This window comes from Microtus pennsylvanicus, chromosome 4, assembly GCF_037038515.1.
Source record: "Microtus pennsylvanicus isolate mMicPen1 chromosome 4, mMicPen1.hap1, whole genome shotgun sequence".
Classification (NCBI taxonomy): Eukaryota; Metazoa; Chordata; class Mammalia; order Rodentia; family Cricetidae; genus Microtus; species Microtus pennsylvanicus.
In genome coordinates this window covers 10,514,646-10,531,032 of record NC_134582.1, presented here as the reverse complement: position 1 = coordinate 10,531,032, position 16,387 = coordinate 10,514,646, and the positions used below count along the sequence as shown (strand labels likewise).

General features: G+C 43.7%; 1 protein-coding gene and 1 long non-coding RNA gene across 2 annotated transcripts in view; one reads left to right on the top strand and one right to left on the bottom strand.

The window, feature by feature from the left end:
* The window catches only part of LOC142848604 (uncharacterized), a 30,403-nt gene extending 28,144 nt beyond the window's left edge, over positions 1-2,259 (bottom strand). The window contains exons 1-2 of the long non-coding RNA XR_012910432.1: positions 2,205-2,259; positions 659-783 (exon numbers count right to left, since the gene is read on the bottom strand). This is a non-coding gene — a long non-coding RNA (uncharacterized LOC142848604). The remainder of the gene's footprint in view (positions 1-658; positions 784-2,204) is intronic.
* A 68-nt stretch (positions 2,260-2,327) lies between these two features.
* On the top strand, positions 2,328-11,077 carry Ier3ip1 (immediate early response 3 interacting protein 1). Its single transcript, XM_075968242.1, has 3 exons — positions 2,328-2,511; positions 10,071-10,172; positions 10,880-11,077. The coding sequence occupies exons 1-3, from the start codon at positions 2,421-2,423 to the stop codon at positions 10,933-10,935; spliced, it is 249 nt and encodes an 82-aa protein (XP_075824357.1). The 5' UTR covers positions 2,328-2,420; the 3' UTR covers positions 10,936-11,077.
* The last annotated feature ends 5,310 nt before the right edge of the window (positions 11,078-16,387 follow it).

Genomic DNA, 16,387 nt, shown 5'->3' with positions numbered 1-16,387 from the left:
ATACACTTGGAGAGAACATTCAAACCATAGTGTTTATTAACGTAAAAGTTAACAGGATCTACTGCTGGGTTGTATGCAGGATGTAAAAGTTAAAGAGAGACCCAGGAACGGTCCTAGAATTTTCCTCTCAGCTCTGGGATTCACTCATACATACTCTTATTTTTCAAAGATTCATTTATTTTTATTTTGTGTGTATGGGTAGTTTTGCCTGTATGTATATTGGTGCAATGCATATTGCAGTTCCAGAATCGGCCAGAAGAGGGTGCTGGATCCTTTGGTACTGGAGTTACAGACACTAGCAGCCTTGGGTGTGATCAGAACCAATATGGGTCCTCTGCAGGAATAGTTAAATGTTCTTAACCACTGAGCTAGCTCTCCAGCCTATTCCATACACACTCTTGTTTCCTATTGCAGGAAGAAACTAACTGATTATTGAAGGCCCTAATTCCTTGATTCTTGTTAAGAAGCAAATAAAATCACTGACTCCAAATCAGTAGTTATAAGTTATATAGCATATATAGTATATATTATATAAAGTTATTACAGTAAGATGTCATATGATAACAAACTGTTATGATACTGTTGTCTCTCAGCCCAGAGAGAAAACCCCAAACAAAGAAAACACCCTGAAGAAAATGAAAAGTCATCACTGTCTGACCTTGTAAAGTCAGTTTCACCTCCAGCAGGGACGTCTGATAGGGTGGTGAGCCTGAGTCCACAAAACCTCTCAAACGTCTTTCCGAAGTTCAGCACCAGACCACAACCGGTTTAAAACTCTCAGCCCTCAAAGATAAAACACAAAAGCAAAAACATTCTTTTAGTTTCTTTTCTGCTGTTGTTTGAGAGACTTTTAGTTATTTGTTGTTTGTTTGTTTGTTTTGTTATTTTTGAGACAGGGTTTCTCAGTGTGGCCCTGGTTGTCCTAGAACTACTCTGTAGACCAGGCTGGCCTCGAACTCAGAGACCTGCCTGCCTCTGCCCAAGTGCTGAGATTAAAGACTTGCACCAACAAAATTTATAAAGCTCATTGGAGAGGCTTATAAATTGTAACAACTTGCACTGGGCATGGTAGCATAAGCCTTTGAAGCCAGCACTAAGAAGGCAGAAGCAGGTAGATTTCTGTGGGTTCTAGACCAGCACGGTCTACATAGAGAATGCCAGCCCAGCTACAGGTAGATAGTGAGGCCCTGCCCCTAAATAAGTAAATAAACTGAAATATCTACTTTATACATATGTTGTGTGATACAATTTCTAGGATTTTGAATTTCTTTGAAAATAAAGCAACAATAATTGTCTTTGTTGTTTGTTTCTTGAGACATGGTTTCTCTGTGTAGTTCTGGCTGCCCTGACCTCACTGTATACAAGATCCCTCTGCTTCTGCCTCCCAAGCGCTGGGATTAAAGGTGTGTGCCACCACCGCCCAGTGCAACAGTTCTCTTACAGGATATAATCTGCTGTTAGAAGTTTAGACTACAAACCTGGAATTTTGAGAAATAATAAATCAAATAACACGGCAGCAGAACGTGTATACTACCTTCCAAGTTGCTTTTGCTAGATTTTTTAAATGGAAAGGGCCTCGGAGATGGCCATCATCTAATTTTAGAACGGAAAGTGGCAGAAGCCCAGAGAAATTAACCTGTTTTTATGGCAGTCGGAGAATCAGTTCATGTGGCAATTGGAAGGCACTGCTCTGGGCAGCTCTAATCCAGCTTCCAAGCCATCCACCCATGGTCCGTCACTTCCTGTTTCAGTTAATTTTCTGTTGGTACAACAAAACCCTGTACATACTCGTCAAGAAGGACTGGGTCATATCCATGAACAGTTAGGGATGTTAATATATCCAAGTCTTTCCATATGGCCGTGGGTGAAAGAGCTTCCTTTCCCCTTCTGTATTATTTATATTCTGGCTAGAGTTTGATCAAGTTTGAACGCTTCAGTCTCCATTTTTTCAAGGGTAAAATCTGAAAACTAACTTTTCACACAGTTCTTGGGAACATCTAGGGCAGCCGGGCTCAAGAGAAGCACAACACAAGACTCACGCGTGGCTCACAACCACAGCAAACAAGGCAAAAGTAGGCAGAAAAATTGCTAGAAAAAAAATTACTTCAAATATATTTCTATTACTTCAATATATAAAGGACACTTTTAAACTGCATGTTACTCTACATCTGTTTTCTCAGCCCCCGTCTGTGAAGAATGATTACCGTCTCAAGTGTTCCAGACTCCTGTGGCTCACCTCAGGATGCGGTACTCCGTCGCGGACTCAGCACGGGGGCGGGGCTCAGCCAGAGGAGGCGGGGCTCCTCGGTGAGCGCGGTTTGGGCCGCGCGGGCTCCCGTAGCCGGGGCACGGTGGTGGCGCCACGTCCAGGGTGGTGTCCGGAAAGGAGTCAATAGGCCTGGGAACTGCTTGGGGTGGCCATGGCCTTCACGCTGTACTCCCTGCTGCAGGCGGCCCTGCTGTGCGTGAACGCCATCGCCGTGCTGCACGAGGAGCGCTTCCTCAAGAACAGTGAGTGCCGGGGCGGGGGTGGGGGCTGGGACTCGGCGGGGCGCCTGGGAGAGGGGCGTCCCCGCGCCGCGAGCCGGGGTGGGCGTGTGGGGGCTGGCGGCGGAGGAGCCCTGACTCGATTCCGCCTGGCTGGTGTTTCGCTCAGACAAATCCGTGCATTTTTGTTGGTGTTGTTACCGGTTTTATAGAGGGAAAGCTGGAGAGGAGTTTTGAGTTCAGAGCTGGGAGTGGAGGCGCTTTCAGCGTGCGCGTCGTTAGAATGACTGGTGGGGAGCCTGATGGGAACAGTAGACGTTGGTGGGAGGTAGGGTTGATGGTGAAAGGAATTAGCAAGGACTCCAGCCACCCTTGTTCTAGGTGCACGCCCCCATTGGGTGTATACCGTGTGCCAAAGACCGTGCTGGAATCGAGGAATACGAACATGAAGACACGCACGCGTTATAGTTTCTTCGTCCTCACAATCAGATCTTCTTGCCAGACTGGTCCAGCTGCTTCTTGCTGTATAGGACAAAGCAGACAGGACTACGTGATGTTAGACAGTTGTTTCAATATACCAACTGTGCCCTTGGAATCATTGAAACTGAAACCCACAGGCAAGAACGATGCATGTCATATATTACTCCGGAAGAGATGAACACGAATATGTGCCAGGCCTCTGTAACAGAAGCAGGTTACACCAGTCACCTGTCCTTAAGATGAAGTTTAATCTAAAATGAGTAACAGATGTGTCAAATATTAGAAAGATGTAGGGTCATATTAGCCTGAGAATCTGAAAAAGGGCCTGAGAAAAGATGTGTCTGACCCGAAGTCTGATAAATGAGTAAATATTAACTAGGTGAAAGAAAAGATTGGGGCCAGTTTGGAGGCTGAAGCCTTGAATACTGTTACTCTGGTGGGAAAACCAAGGTAGGTGGAAATAGTTGTAACTAAGAACATGCCGTGGCCAGGTTTATGTTACTGAGTTCTCGTAGGTGCAGCGCCGAGAAGGGATGGGAAGGGAAAGGAGTGGATTTGGAAAGGGCTCAGAGATGGCAGGTACAACCTTAATATTGGTAAAAACCAGTAACCGTGTAGTTGTGTGCAGGATTGGTGTTAGGTGTTTTACATGTGTGTGTAAGAGAGAGCGTGCAAGAGAGCTTACTGCAGCTCTGTGATACAGTTAGAGTTTTTATTCCAGCCTTCAGGTAGGGAATCTAAAGCAGAAAGTGAGCTGGTAACTTCTAGGATCGCATGGATAGAAGAAGGTGGCACAGTTAAGCACATTGACTCCAGAGTCCATTTCTTTACCTCTGGACTATACAGAGAACTCTTCACTGAGAAAGTGATTTCTATTGTGTTAAGCATTGTCCATGGTGCCTTATGAAGGCAGCCCTAGGTAAAGACAGGAGAGTCCCTGGAAGCTCAGTGGTCAGGTGAACAGCAAGAGCTCTGTAGGCAAGGACCAACACAGGATATTGTCCTCTGACCTCCACACCAATGAGTCCACACACGTGAAGATGCACAAATGAGCATGAGAATGCATGCGTGTGCTCATACACGCAAAGATTTTTTTTTTTTTTTTGGTTTTTCGAGACAGGGTTTCTCTGCGGCTTTGGAGCTTGTCCTGGAACTAGCTCTGTAGACCAGGCTGGCCTCGAACTCACAGAGATCCGCCTGCCTCTGCCTCCCGAGTGCTGGGATTAAAGGCATGTGCCACCATCGCCCGGCCAAAGATTTTTTTTTTAAATGTAACTGTAAGGGACCTTATATTAGGATTCTCTAGACTAGAGAATCTATAAGAACAGAATTTACAGTATGTATTCCATATATTTAGAATGACTTAGAGGCTGTGGTCCAGCTAGCCCAACTCTAGCTGTCTACCAATGGAAGGTCCAAGAGTCTAGTTGTTCTCAGCCCACAAGGCTGATGTGTTATCTGGTCTTTAGTATATGCCAGAGTGCCAAAGAAGTAGGCTCTAATGCCAGTGAAGGAATGGGCTTCCCAGGCAGAGGGAGAACAAGCAGGTAGAGAGAGTGAGCTTCCTTCCTCCATGTCCTTTTTATAGGCTGCCAACAACAGGTGTGGCCCTCTTCAGAAGATCTGTATTAAAGGTGGGGCTTCTGATTTCAAATGATTTAATTTTTAAAAAAGTCGTGCACAGGTGTACTTAGCCACTTGGATTTTAGTTAATTCCGAATATAGTCAAGTTGACAACCAAGAACAGCCACCACAAGTCTCTAAAGAACATTTGATGAGGGGGCTGGAGAGATGGCTCAGAGGTTAAGAGCATTGTCTGCTCTTCCAAAGGTCCTGAGTTCAATTCCCAGCAACCACATGGTGGCTCACAACCATCTGTAATGAGATCTGGTGCCCTCTTCTGGCCTGCAGACATACACACAGACAGAACATTGTATACATAATAAATACATTTTTTTTTTAAAAAAAAAGAACATTTGATGAAATTTGAATTAGTACTTGATGACAGTAAGGAATTGTGTGTGTGTGCGTGTGAGAGAGAGAGAGACAGAGAGAGAAAGTCAAAGATAGTATTAGAGTTGTATAAGGAGGTATTCAGAAAATTTACTGAAATGTTTGAGTGAAATATAGCATCATTAAAATCTAAGCAGAGAAAGTGTGAAGTCTTATGTCTCTGGCATCTCCAGCATCTTGGGGTCTCCAAGCTTAAACTTCACAGCTTCACACACTGTTTGTTCTCTCTAGACCTCCAGTTAGGAACACTCTGACACACACCTGGCCTCAGCAGTTCCTTAGTCACAGAGGCAAATTCCATAGCCCCTTTCTTAGATCTTTAACTCTAAAGCCAGAACTACATGGCCTAAGCTGCCAAGTTCTGCTGCTTGCTGGGACAGAACATAAGCTTATTTGTTCAATTACATCTTCACCAGCTTTCTGTTTTCCATAGTTTCCTTCACTGCCTAATCTTGGCTGTCCTGGAACTAGTTCTGTGGACCAGGCTGACCTTGAACTCAGGTATCAGCCAGCCTCTGCCTGGACTGCTGGGATTAACAGCACACACCAGCAGACCCAGCTCTAAACTTTTCTTTAATTCCTTCTTGTGAATTGGGAATTCAGCTAGGTGGGATCTTGCCCTGAGGTTACCTAGCCCTTTGTTCAATTTCTTAATTTGTTTATCTCCTTGAACAAAGGATTTAGCTCCATTCTAATTTCTGGTGCTCCTTTTCTGCTCAAATTTTACATTTTGTAATTTACCCTGCTCAGCTTACTTCTTTTCATTGTAAATCTTCATTAGAGTTACCACTAATAACCACAGGCCAGATTCTATACTAGGCTGTTTTGAGATTTCTTGTCAGTGGAATTAATCCAAAGCTCTTTACTTTAACTTCAGGCAGATTTTCCAAACAAGGGCAAAAGGCAGCCACATTCTTCCCAAAATATCACAAGAACAATCTCTAGGCCACATACTAAAATTCTTCTCCTTTGAAATCTTTTGAGCCAGCCCAACACAATTCAAATCATTCTCAGTACCATTGTCTTCCATGTTCCTACTGGTATGACCCCTTAAGCAGCAGTCTTCAAACACTTCAGAGATCTACAGAATATGCCATTTAAGATGTTTTAATAACAAGGCTTTTCATGACAGTGAAAAATGTCTACTTCTGGCAACACCAATCTACTTTAAAAAAAAAAAAAGATGATAGGCATCAAAGAACCTCCATATGGAGTTTTCTTTCAGTGTGGCAAAGCTAGCCACTGGGTAAGAAACTGCCCTTGCTTCAGCTGCTGACTGTATGCTTTCCCTGACCAAGAATAAGACATGGAGGCCTCTCTTACTGTTTCTGTTTAACATTGTGCTGGAGATTCTGCCCAGGGAAATTTGACAAGTAAGAAATAAAAGATCTACATTGTGAAGTTTAAAAGGCAAAACTATCTGTTTGCAGATAGATGATATACTCTTGTGTATATAGGAAATCCTGAGCAGTGAGGCTAATTATACGTAGGCTTCCTAAGGTTGTGTCACACAAGAAAACACATGAAGACCTGTTGTTCAGGGCTGGAGTGATGACTTAGTTGGTAGAGCACCTCCCATAAAAGCCTGAGAACTTGATTTGAATCCCTGTCATCCATGTAAGTACTGGGTGGGCTTGGTGGCCTGCTTATAATCCTGGCATTCCAGGGGTGGAGACAGTGGGTGCCTGGAGCAAGCTTGCTAGCTAGACTAGTCAAATCTGTAAGCTTTGGGTTCAGCTAGAGACTGTACCTCAAGACACAAGATGCGGGCCGGGTGGTGGTGGCGCACGCCTTTAATCCCAGCACTCAGGAGGCAGAGGCAGCAGGCAGATCTCTGTGAGTTCGAGACCAGCCTGGTCTACAAGAGCTAGTTCCAGGACGGGCTCCAAAACCACAGAGAAACCCTGTCTCGAAAAACCAAAAAAAAAAAAAAAAAAGACACAAAATGCAGAACAGTCAGGGAAGCTCCCAGCGCCAACCTCTGGTCTCTCCGTGCACACAGGTGTATGTACCCCACACACAAATGCACACCTGACGCCAACCTCTGGTCTCTCTGTGCACACAGGTGCATGTACCCCACACACAAATGCACACCTGACGCCAACCTCTGGTCTCTCTGTGCACACGGGTGCATGCATGCCTCACACCAGCGCACACCTGATGTCAACATCTGGTCTTTACATGCCCAAGTTTTTGGTCCCCAAATGAATTCACGGAGCTGGATTTCTGATGCAAATTACATGAGGGCTTTTTAATATCCAAGCTTAAGTTTAGACCCCAGCATGGTAGGTGCAGAAAGTATGGCAGGGAGCCCTGGAAGTGTAGAACTTTTAAAGGGGAAACATCCTAATCAGGGGAGTTCATGTCCTGTCATTTGGGGATTGGGTAAGGAGGGCATAGGGTAAGATAGTTTGAAACCTTTGGTCAGTTTTTGAGTGTGAAAACCTAACAAAGAGCCATCAATTACTGACAAGGTATCTTCAAGGACAGGATGCCTCCCAAGAACACCTGGACCTCGTTAAATTTTATGGTCCTGCTCCTTAGTTACTTAATTGGCTATTTTTAGGGTATCCTTTTAAATTCTGCTATTGTAGCACATTGCTGGAGCAGAGATCTGTGCTGCCCCCAAGCTCATTAAATGGCTTAAGATGAAGCCCCTTCTTTAAAATGGAGCTTGCAAAGTTAGGTCCTCACATGCACGCCCCACACCAACACATACCAAATTCCTGAACAAAATAGTTGAGAAGCCCTGTGTAGCCCTGTGTAGAGGGAAACTATGACACGCATCTCTTCCCCTGGTCCATCACATGTTTGTCTGTGGGCACATTCATATAGGAATTGTCCTTGCTTTCCAAATGTTCATTGTCTAGAGATGAAGCCCAGTCATATTTCTTTCTCTGGTAGATAGCCATTTTTATAAGCTTCTTTAAAACTTTTATTTTTTTAAATTTTGGTTTATTTTTAAGTTTGTTTTCTTGGAGCTGGAGAGATGGCTCAGAAGTTAAGAGCACTGCCTGCTCTACCAGAGGTTCTGAATTCAATTCCCAGTAACCACATGGTGGCTCACAACCATCTATAATGAGATCTGGTGCCCTCTTCTGACCTGCAGACTTACATGCAGGCAGAAAACTACATAATAAATAAATCTTAAAAAGAAAACTTACTTTTAAAAAGTTTGTGTTCTTTATTTTTTGATCTTTGTGTGTACAAGTGTGTGAGGGCAAGCGTGCATGGAGTCTGAGGACAAACTCGTGTGGCTCTCTGCATTCCGCCTTGTTTGAGACAGGATCTCGTTTGTTGCTGCACACACTGGCGTTGCTGGCCTCAGGTTTACAGAGAGTCTGCTGTTTCCACCTCCCATCTCTCCACAGGAACACTGGCGTTACAGATGTGCAGCTGGCTTTATGTGGGGGCAGGGGTTTGAACTCATGTCTTTGTGCTTGCCCAGCAAGTACTCTACGTGCTGAACCATCTACCTGTTCCCTAAAACTGTTGTGGAATGATTTGTCCATCTGATAATTCATGTGTATTAGAAATAGAAAATAAATAAAATAAGTAAATGGGGTTATTCAGAAATATTGTGATCCTAGAATTCATATTATCTTCCCTTTTCTCAGTTTTAACTCAGTTTTAGTTCAGTTCGATTCCACAGCCCAGAATTCATCTTATTTTCCAGTATTCCCAATTAATAACTCAATTCACTGTAATTCCACTTAGTTCCACAGCCATTTGCTGAGTACTTGCTGTGGTGTGGGGAAGTGGAAACATGAAGACAGGTGACTGTATTACAGTCCCTGTCCTCCAGGAGTTTGTGGGAAATTCCTGAAAACACCCAACCAAGGAGAAGAAAGTCCCTACAATAAGTGGGATTTGGTGAACAAAGAGAAAGAGAATTTACTGTGGCCTGGGTCTGGATGTGACAGTCAGACCCAGATCAGAAACTGGCTTTAACAACCAGTAGGTAATTGGCTGGGCCATTGTCCTCTGTGTCTGTTGGGCTCATCGTACCATGCTCCACAAAGTCAGTTTAAGGGGTTTTGCAGTCCATTGACCATTGTCACTGTGTTCTGAGTTTAGAGAAAATCTAAAGGGATTGAAACAGTGAGATCTTGAAAGTCTGGTACTAACAACTGTGATGGAGGATGGTGTGCACTGTGAAAGCAAAACCCACTGCCGCCCTTGAGAGCGGAAGGAGGGAGGGTCAACTTCTTTGTGAAGTTGAATTTGAGATGGTTTCATGCTACAACAGGACAAAAACGCGGACAGCCATTATTTAACTGTTATCTCAACCCAATAAGAGCTGATTAGGTGTGAGTTTCCTGACGCCTGGGCTCTCCCGTGTATAAGATAGACTTGTTCTTCGTCTTTCGGTTTAGAGGTTAGCATGCCAGGAATTAATTAACTCTGTAGTCATGTGAGAGTAAAAGTGGACCTGAAATGAGGGCAGGAGAAGGGCGAATCCCTGAAATGAGGACACGTCTTTAGAAGAAAGCAGAAAGAGAACTGGTAGATAAAGGGTGAAAGTGGCTTGTAATGACAAGGGAAATGACAGAGGAGGTGAAGACTCATTTACAGAGAATGGCTCAGAATGCAAAAATGAAGAATGATCAAGGAGAATGGGAAACTATGTGCTCCAAAGGCGTGCCCAAACTGCACGTTAAAATTTGCCCACGTGCTTCCTGGCTACTGCGTTTTCCTGTTGATACTTTATTAGATGATATAACTCTTTAATTGTGTTAGTAATTATTCACCCTGGCATATTTTCAGTTCTACGCTGAGAAAGGGTCCTTTGATCATTTTAAAGAAAGAAATAAGCAAGCTGTAACAGTAGCCATTTTCGGTGACTTGAACACCATGAGATTGTTTGGACTGTAGATTATTTTACAAACTCAAAAGTGGAATGAAGAGAATATGATTGTTGCCACTATCAAAAGAGGGGGGAAAAACTATTGAACTCAATATCTTAACTCTAAGATGTATGACTTTATACTTTGTCTTTATAGGGCTCAAACTAATCTTTTAAGAGATAATGAGGGAATAAGACAGCACATAATACATTTAACTCAGCTAATCATCTTTCTCTCGTACAGTTGGCTGGGGAACAGACCAGGGAATTGGCGGATTCGGAGAGGAGCCAGGAATTAAATCTCAACTCATGAACCTGATTCGATCTGTACGAACCGTGATGAGAGGTAAGAAGAAACCTTTAGGTTACAATTGTGTGTTAAGATTTAAGCAGCAAAGCTTTTGAGAGTGAGAACTATCGGGTTCCCATTTGTGGTGGGAACTTTTTCTTCTTTAACCTGAATTTACTGCTTGAAGGTTGCTGATTTCTAGGAGATGGACTGTTACTAGGGACTTCCACATTGCAATGTAGAAAGGTTCTGTATCTGGCAATGTATTGGAAAATATTGTGAAGCAATTCAATCAAACAGTGCAGGCACCTTGAATTTAAGCATTGAGATTAGAGACTTTTCATGTCTTAATCATAACCTGGGATGCATTGTTCGTGAGTTTATTCTTTTTAATGAAACCACAGAACCTTCTTTGCACTGTATTTCTGCTCAAGTGTGCAGCCATGTGGATCTGCCAGGTCCTCTGTATTTCCAGAGCTGCGCCAGCACCATTCAAAGATGCAGCATGGTGGTCCACACCTGTAATCCCGTCCCTTGGGATGCAGGGAAAGGAAGTTTTTGCGAGTTCCAGGCCAGCCTAGAGTACAGAGGAAAATATCATAAGCTTTATGATAGTGAATTTTTCTGTTACTACAATTACATTATGATTATGATGGCATAGTTTTTAGATACTTCTTCCTCCTTGGAAGCTACCTGCTACTGTTTAGCTTTTTTCTATTTTTTTGTTTTCTTTTTATAGTAACAAACTTTTTTTTTCCTTGCAGTGCCATTGATAATAGTAAACTCAATTACTATTGTATTGCTTTTGTTATTTGGCTGAACGTCATTGGGACCAGAGACTCAGAAGAGATGCCCAGGAGTTACCATTTCCATTGTGACTGGAATATCCATGTTTTAGCAGGCTCATCTTGCAGTTGACAAAAATGTAAAGTTGACAATAAAACCAGTTTCTATTTACCTGATTTTTCTCAATATTGCGCTTGTATTTTCAGTACAAAGGTTAGCTCATCGGCAGCAGGAGCACTTCAGGACTGCACACACTGCTGCGGTTAAAATGGGCAGAGGTTGTTAAAGGGCTGCTGCCTCTGCCTGTTAGATACTGCTCTGTCTCACAGCTCAGGGATGGACTTTGCCCCAAAGTGTTGGAATCCTTTGTTGTTTAGATATGACCTAAGAGTAATTAACTTCCTATATGAACTTAAAGAGTTTTTTTAAAGGAACAATGACATATAATTGACAAATTAGTAATTTGAGTAATTTATTTTGATCTCTTTGGTTAATTAGTCTACACCATCTCTGCTATAAAGAAATGTATACATAACTACATATCAGACAATACCCTGATTTCAGGAAGAATTCCAGTTCTGTAAATCAGTTGTTTGGGTTTAAAGACTGTGGGTTTAAGTTCTTTTTAAGCTGTTGTTGACCTGAACAATGAGACCAGAGTATTTACATATTTTCATTGGTAAAAAGTCTTCCCTGTTTACAACGATGATTTGTTTGATAAAATCAGTATAACTGTTACTTGGCAAAATCAGCCCATACGTTCACAAAGTAAGTGTTGGAGCAGGCTGTTTATCGTGACGTGCGCCTCCTCCCTTGTCATTTCCATGTCTTGGTGGAGTAGCATGGTAAAGTGCGGTTCTTGGTTGCCATTCTGTCTGAGGACCATTTATGCTCGATAACTTTTATGTTTTGTTTGTTTTTGGTTTTATGTCTTTTGTTAATGTCTTAGGCCAATCTTGAGAGGGTCTTTGCTCATCCCATAATACTGCAGTACAGTTTTACATAGGAAAATTTAAACTGTGCAAATACTGTATGAAATGTTTCAGTTACAGTATTTCAAAGGGGTGGAATAGCATTTTTCTGTATAGGAAAACTTTCATAAATAAAGTTGACTTTCCAACTCATGCATTTGGTTTGTGCCTTAGTATAAACCTAGTGTTATTAATTTGTTCACTTGTTTAAACTGTTGAATAAATTTGTAATAAAATAAATATTCCTAATTTGTGTATTTCTTCAGTGAATTAACTGAATTGCTGATATAAGTCAAGAGAACCCTCAAATAGCTTTTATGGCTTAAGTTACTTCTATGACTGGAGCCCCTGCTGAAGATCTGGTCATGTCTTAATTGGAGAGGGCTGATCTTTCATTTGGACACAAGGGCTGGCAGCTGGACCAGAAAAAAGCATTTGAATTGCTTGCCTTCTACGGGGAACCAGCATACTCGGTACTAGGATGGTCCTGTAGACTGAGTTAATAGACCAGTCTTAGTGACTCACACCCAGTTTTATTTTCTAAAAACATTGAAGGTGATTAAATCCAAGTTGGAGCCCCTGATCAGCTCTTTAAAAAAGTGATCAATTCGGGGCATTCCTACTTCTACGTACTGAGTCATAGAAAATTTTCAAAATGAGACTTTGGGCCGGGCGGTGGTGGCGCACGCCTTTAATCCCAGCACTCGGGAGGCAGAGGCAGGTGGATCTCTGTGAGTTCGAGGCCAGCCTGGTCTACAAGAGCTAGTGCCAGGACAGGCTCCAAAGCTACAGAGAAACCCTGTCTCGAAAAAACTAAAAAAAAAAAAAAAAAAAAAAAAAAAATGAGACTTTGGTCCTGCCCCCACTGTTCACGTAAGACAACCACACACGTTCCTTTTAATTTAGTTTGGAATATTGTTCAAGTTTACTGGGAGCCTGGCAGGACCAGTGTACTGGAGCAAAGCAGTTCTGAGAGCATGAAGTGCTGGCTCCAGAACACTTGCTTCTGGAGCTGTGCTCATGATCTAGTTTTGACGTCGGTTGGGGGCTTGATTTCCCTGGAGTGGATAAGATTCAGAAACTGCAGTGTCATCTTGAAATCTGTAGGCAAATGAATAGAGCTAGGAAACATCATTCTGAGTGAGGTAACCCAGATACAGAAAGACGATTATATGTACTCACTCATAAGTGGTTTTTAAACCTAAAGCAAAGAAAATCAGCCCACAAATCACAATCCCAATAGACAACAATGAGGAGTCTAAGAGAGACATATGTGGATCTAATCTACATGGGAAGTAGAAAAAGACAAGTTCTCCTCAGTAAATTGGGAGCATGGGGACCATGGGAGAGGGTTGAAGGGGAAGGGAGAGGCAGGGAGGGGAACAGAGAAAAAATGTAGAGCTCAATTTTAAAAAGAAGAAACCAACAAAAAGATAGTCTCTGACATGTATTTTTAAAGGAAAATGAATTGTAAAAAAAAATCAAAAAAGAAAAAGAAAAGAAACTGCAGTGTCTTTTTCTAGTCTAGTAGCCTGACATTCCCAGTTCCCTCCCATATCCTCCCCCTTGTCCATTCTCAGGATTAACTGTGATCCTTCTAGACTCCAAAATGTTTTTAATAATTATGGTCCTCGTGCTCTGACCAGTGTCTGTGCCTTGCTCCTTTTTAAAGGGTATTGATATTACTCTAGATATTAAAATTTTCACAACACAGTTTTTCTCAAGTGTACTGGTTTTTAGGTTTTGCTTATGAACTGTAGACCCAGACTATGAAGGAACAGAACTATGATGCCCTGACAGCTGAGGAGGCTCCATGGGAGCTGGTCTTGGGCAGTCACCGTTTGTGTAGGTGTTAGGCAGCAGAGAGGGGCAGTCCACAGTGACAGGGCTGCAGACTTGGTGAGGGCCTCAGCGCCCTTAGTCTTATTAGAGTTACAACTCTGGTGTGAGCCTACGAAGCCAAGATTCCAAAGTTGCCAACTGTGTTTGGCATCATAGCACCCAGGCAGTCCTCGGTCTCGGCCCTTGGCAGCAGCTAGTGTTGCAGCTCTCGTATAGTTCTGCGCATTGGGGTTTCTTGTCTGCTCTCAACTATCTCAGTGACCAAACCTACAGTTTATATCTCCAGCCCCTACAGGCTTTTATTATTTTTTGATCTGTCTTAGCATTCTGCCCTTTGCTCTTTTGTGCTACCCTTCCCTTTTATTCTTGCTCTGGCTGTTTAGCTGCAGTGGGCTCCCCCTCTGTAACTTGACCTCGCTGCCTGCTCAGTTATATAAACGCCACCATTACTATCCTGCTTCTTTCTTGGCATTACCACGCCACCCTACACAACGGAAGAAAGGAAGTCGGTTCAAGAGAAGCCCTTTATGACACTGGATGTTGCAGTACCAGGGGAGATAGCACAGGAAAGTGTCTCCCTGTTGACTCAGTGAACCTAGACAGCCTGCTTCTAGAGCCAAGAAGGGATGTTCGGTTTGCTCTTACTACCAGCTACAGTAGTAAGACTTGTGTTTGGGGTCAGTCACAGTCACAGCTTCTGCACCAGGCTTGTTAACAAAATGCTGGGTACAAATGTGTCATCCAGACCTGCCTTTGGTTGCACCTTCAGAAGGTAGGGGATTCAGGCAGGACGGTGATATATTCCTCAAGGTTCTCTAGAGTGGCTTACAACCTAGTCACTTTCAGACTGGTGCAGCTAGTTTAACAATGCCATCTACCAATGGGCAGTCCAAGAATCTAGTAGCTGTTCACGCCACGAGGCTGAATGTCTCAGCTGGTCTTCCGCACATGCCAGATTCCCAAAGAAGCAGGCTCTAATGCCAGTGAAAGAATGGACTTGCCAGCAAGAGCAGGCAGGGAAAAAGAATTAACTTCCTCCTTTAGTGTCTTTTTATAGGCTGCCAGCAGAAGATGTGGCCCAGATTAAAGGTGGATCATCCCACCTCAAAAGATGTGGATTAAAGATTGGTCCTCCCACTTCAAATGATTTAAGAAAGAAAATTGTACGGTCTACATTAAGAGTTTCAGAACAGCCAAGGCTGCACAGAAACTCTGTCTTGAAAAACTGAAAAGAAAAATATTCCTCACAGGTGTCCTAGCTTGAGTTTTGATGTAGTCAAGGTGACAGCTGATAATAGCCGTCAGAGTTGGCATCTCAGGACTTTTAGTCACTGTTCTGCCGCTGCGAGGAGACACCATAGCATTGGCAACTCTTATACAATGGTTTGCTTACACATCCAGAGGGTCCACTTGTTCTAACCACGGTGCCGGCACAGTAGTGAAGAGCTTTACATCTTGATGCCCAGGCTGCAGGCAGAGATAGGCCTGGCAGGTGTTTGAAACCTCAAAACCCACCCACCAATGACAATCGTCCTCCAACAAAGACACACACCCTAATCCCTCCTAAACAGTCCATCCACTGGAGACTAAGCGTGCAAACACGTGGGAAAGGGATTCTCACTCAAACCTCCACAGTGGCTGTGGAATGTTCCAGACCACTGGTGCTGGCATGGGTGAGTCAGGGTGGCCGGTTCAGCCTTTTTGCTCACAGCTGCCTGTTCCCCAGGGTCTTGGCTCGCTACAAAGGGAGTGCTCACAGTAAGAGCGGTTTAATACACAAAGTGATCTTAACAGACTTTTCCACCCCATTCCCCGAGGAGAGGTGGATCTCCCTCGTCCGTCTCGATAACACTAGTGACTGCAACACCGGGCAGAGAAAGTGCTCGATGGTGCTCTGATAGCATGTGAGTTCTGGGCCAGCATCAGAGCAGCAATCCAGACAAGAGGGTCCATATGTGTAGGCCGTCCCACCACACTGCTCCCCAAAGTTAATTCATGTCTTAATCACGTTTCTCACTACTGTGACGAAATACCTAACAGAAACAACTCAAGATGGATTCATTTTGGTTTAAGGATACGGTCCATCATAATGGGGAAATGCACGGCAACAGAAACACAAGGCAGCTGCTAGTCACATTCGGCCACAACACGCAGAGACAAATGGCTTCTCTCCAACCCCTTTGTGATTATTAGCCTGGAACCTCTGTCCACAGGATGGTACGGCCCACATTAAGAATGAGTCCTTTCCTTGGATAAGCTCTGCAAACAGCTTCATAAGTAGTGACTCCTAATGTGTGCAGAAAGGGGTGGTAAGGAAGGCTGAGACAAATGGACCAAGATCTTGCTCCCCTAAAAGCAGGTAAGGCCCATGGGAGCTCTCATGGAAGGAAAAGCGGACTAGGAAAGCTGAAGGCGCAGTTTTGGATGGCATGATGGGAAGACGTAGAGGCCTGAAGTTACTGGGGCACACAAGAAAACGCTCTTTAAGTGCCAAAATAGAAGACGTGTGAAGCCTAAAAAAAGGACAAGAAATAGGGGCGCGAAGGAGGGAGGAAGCAGTGTTTGTGCAATGGTGCTGCGGTACGGAGCGCTACGATGAGCAATTGCAAAAGTGACGGCTCCCCTGCGAACCAGGGCTCCAAACACCACCAAACGCCTCTTCATCTCCGGAGG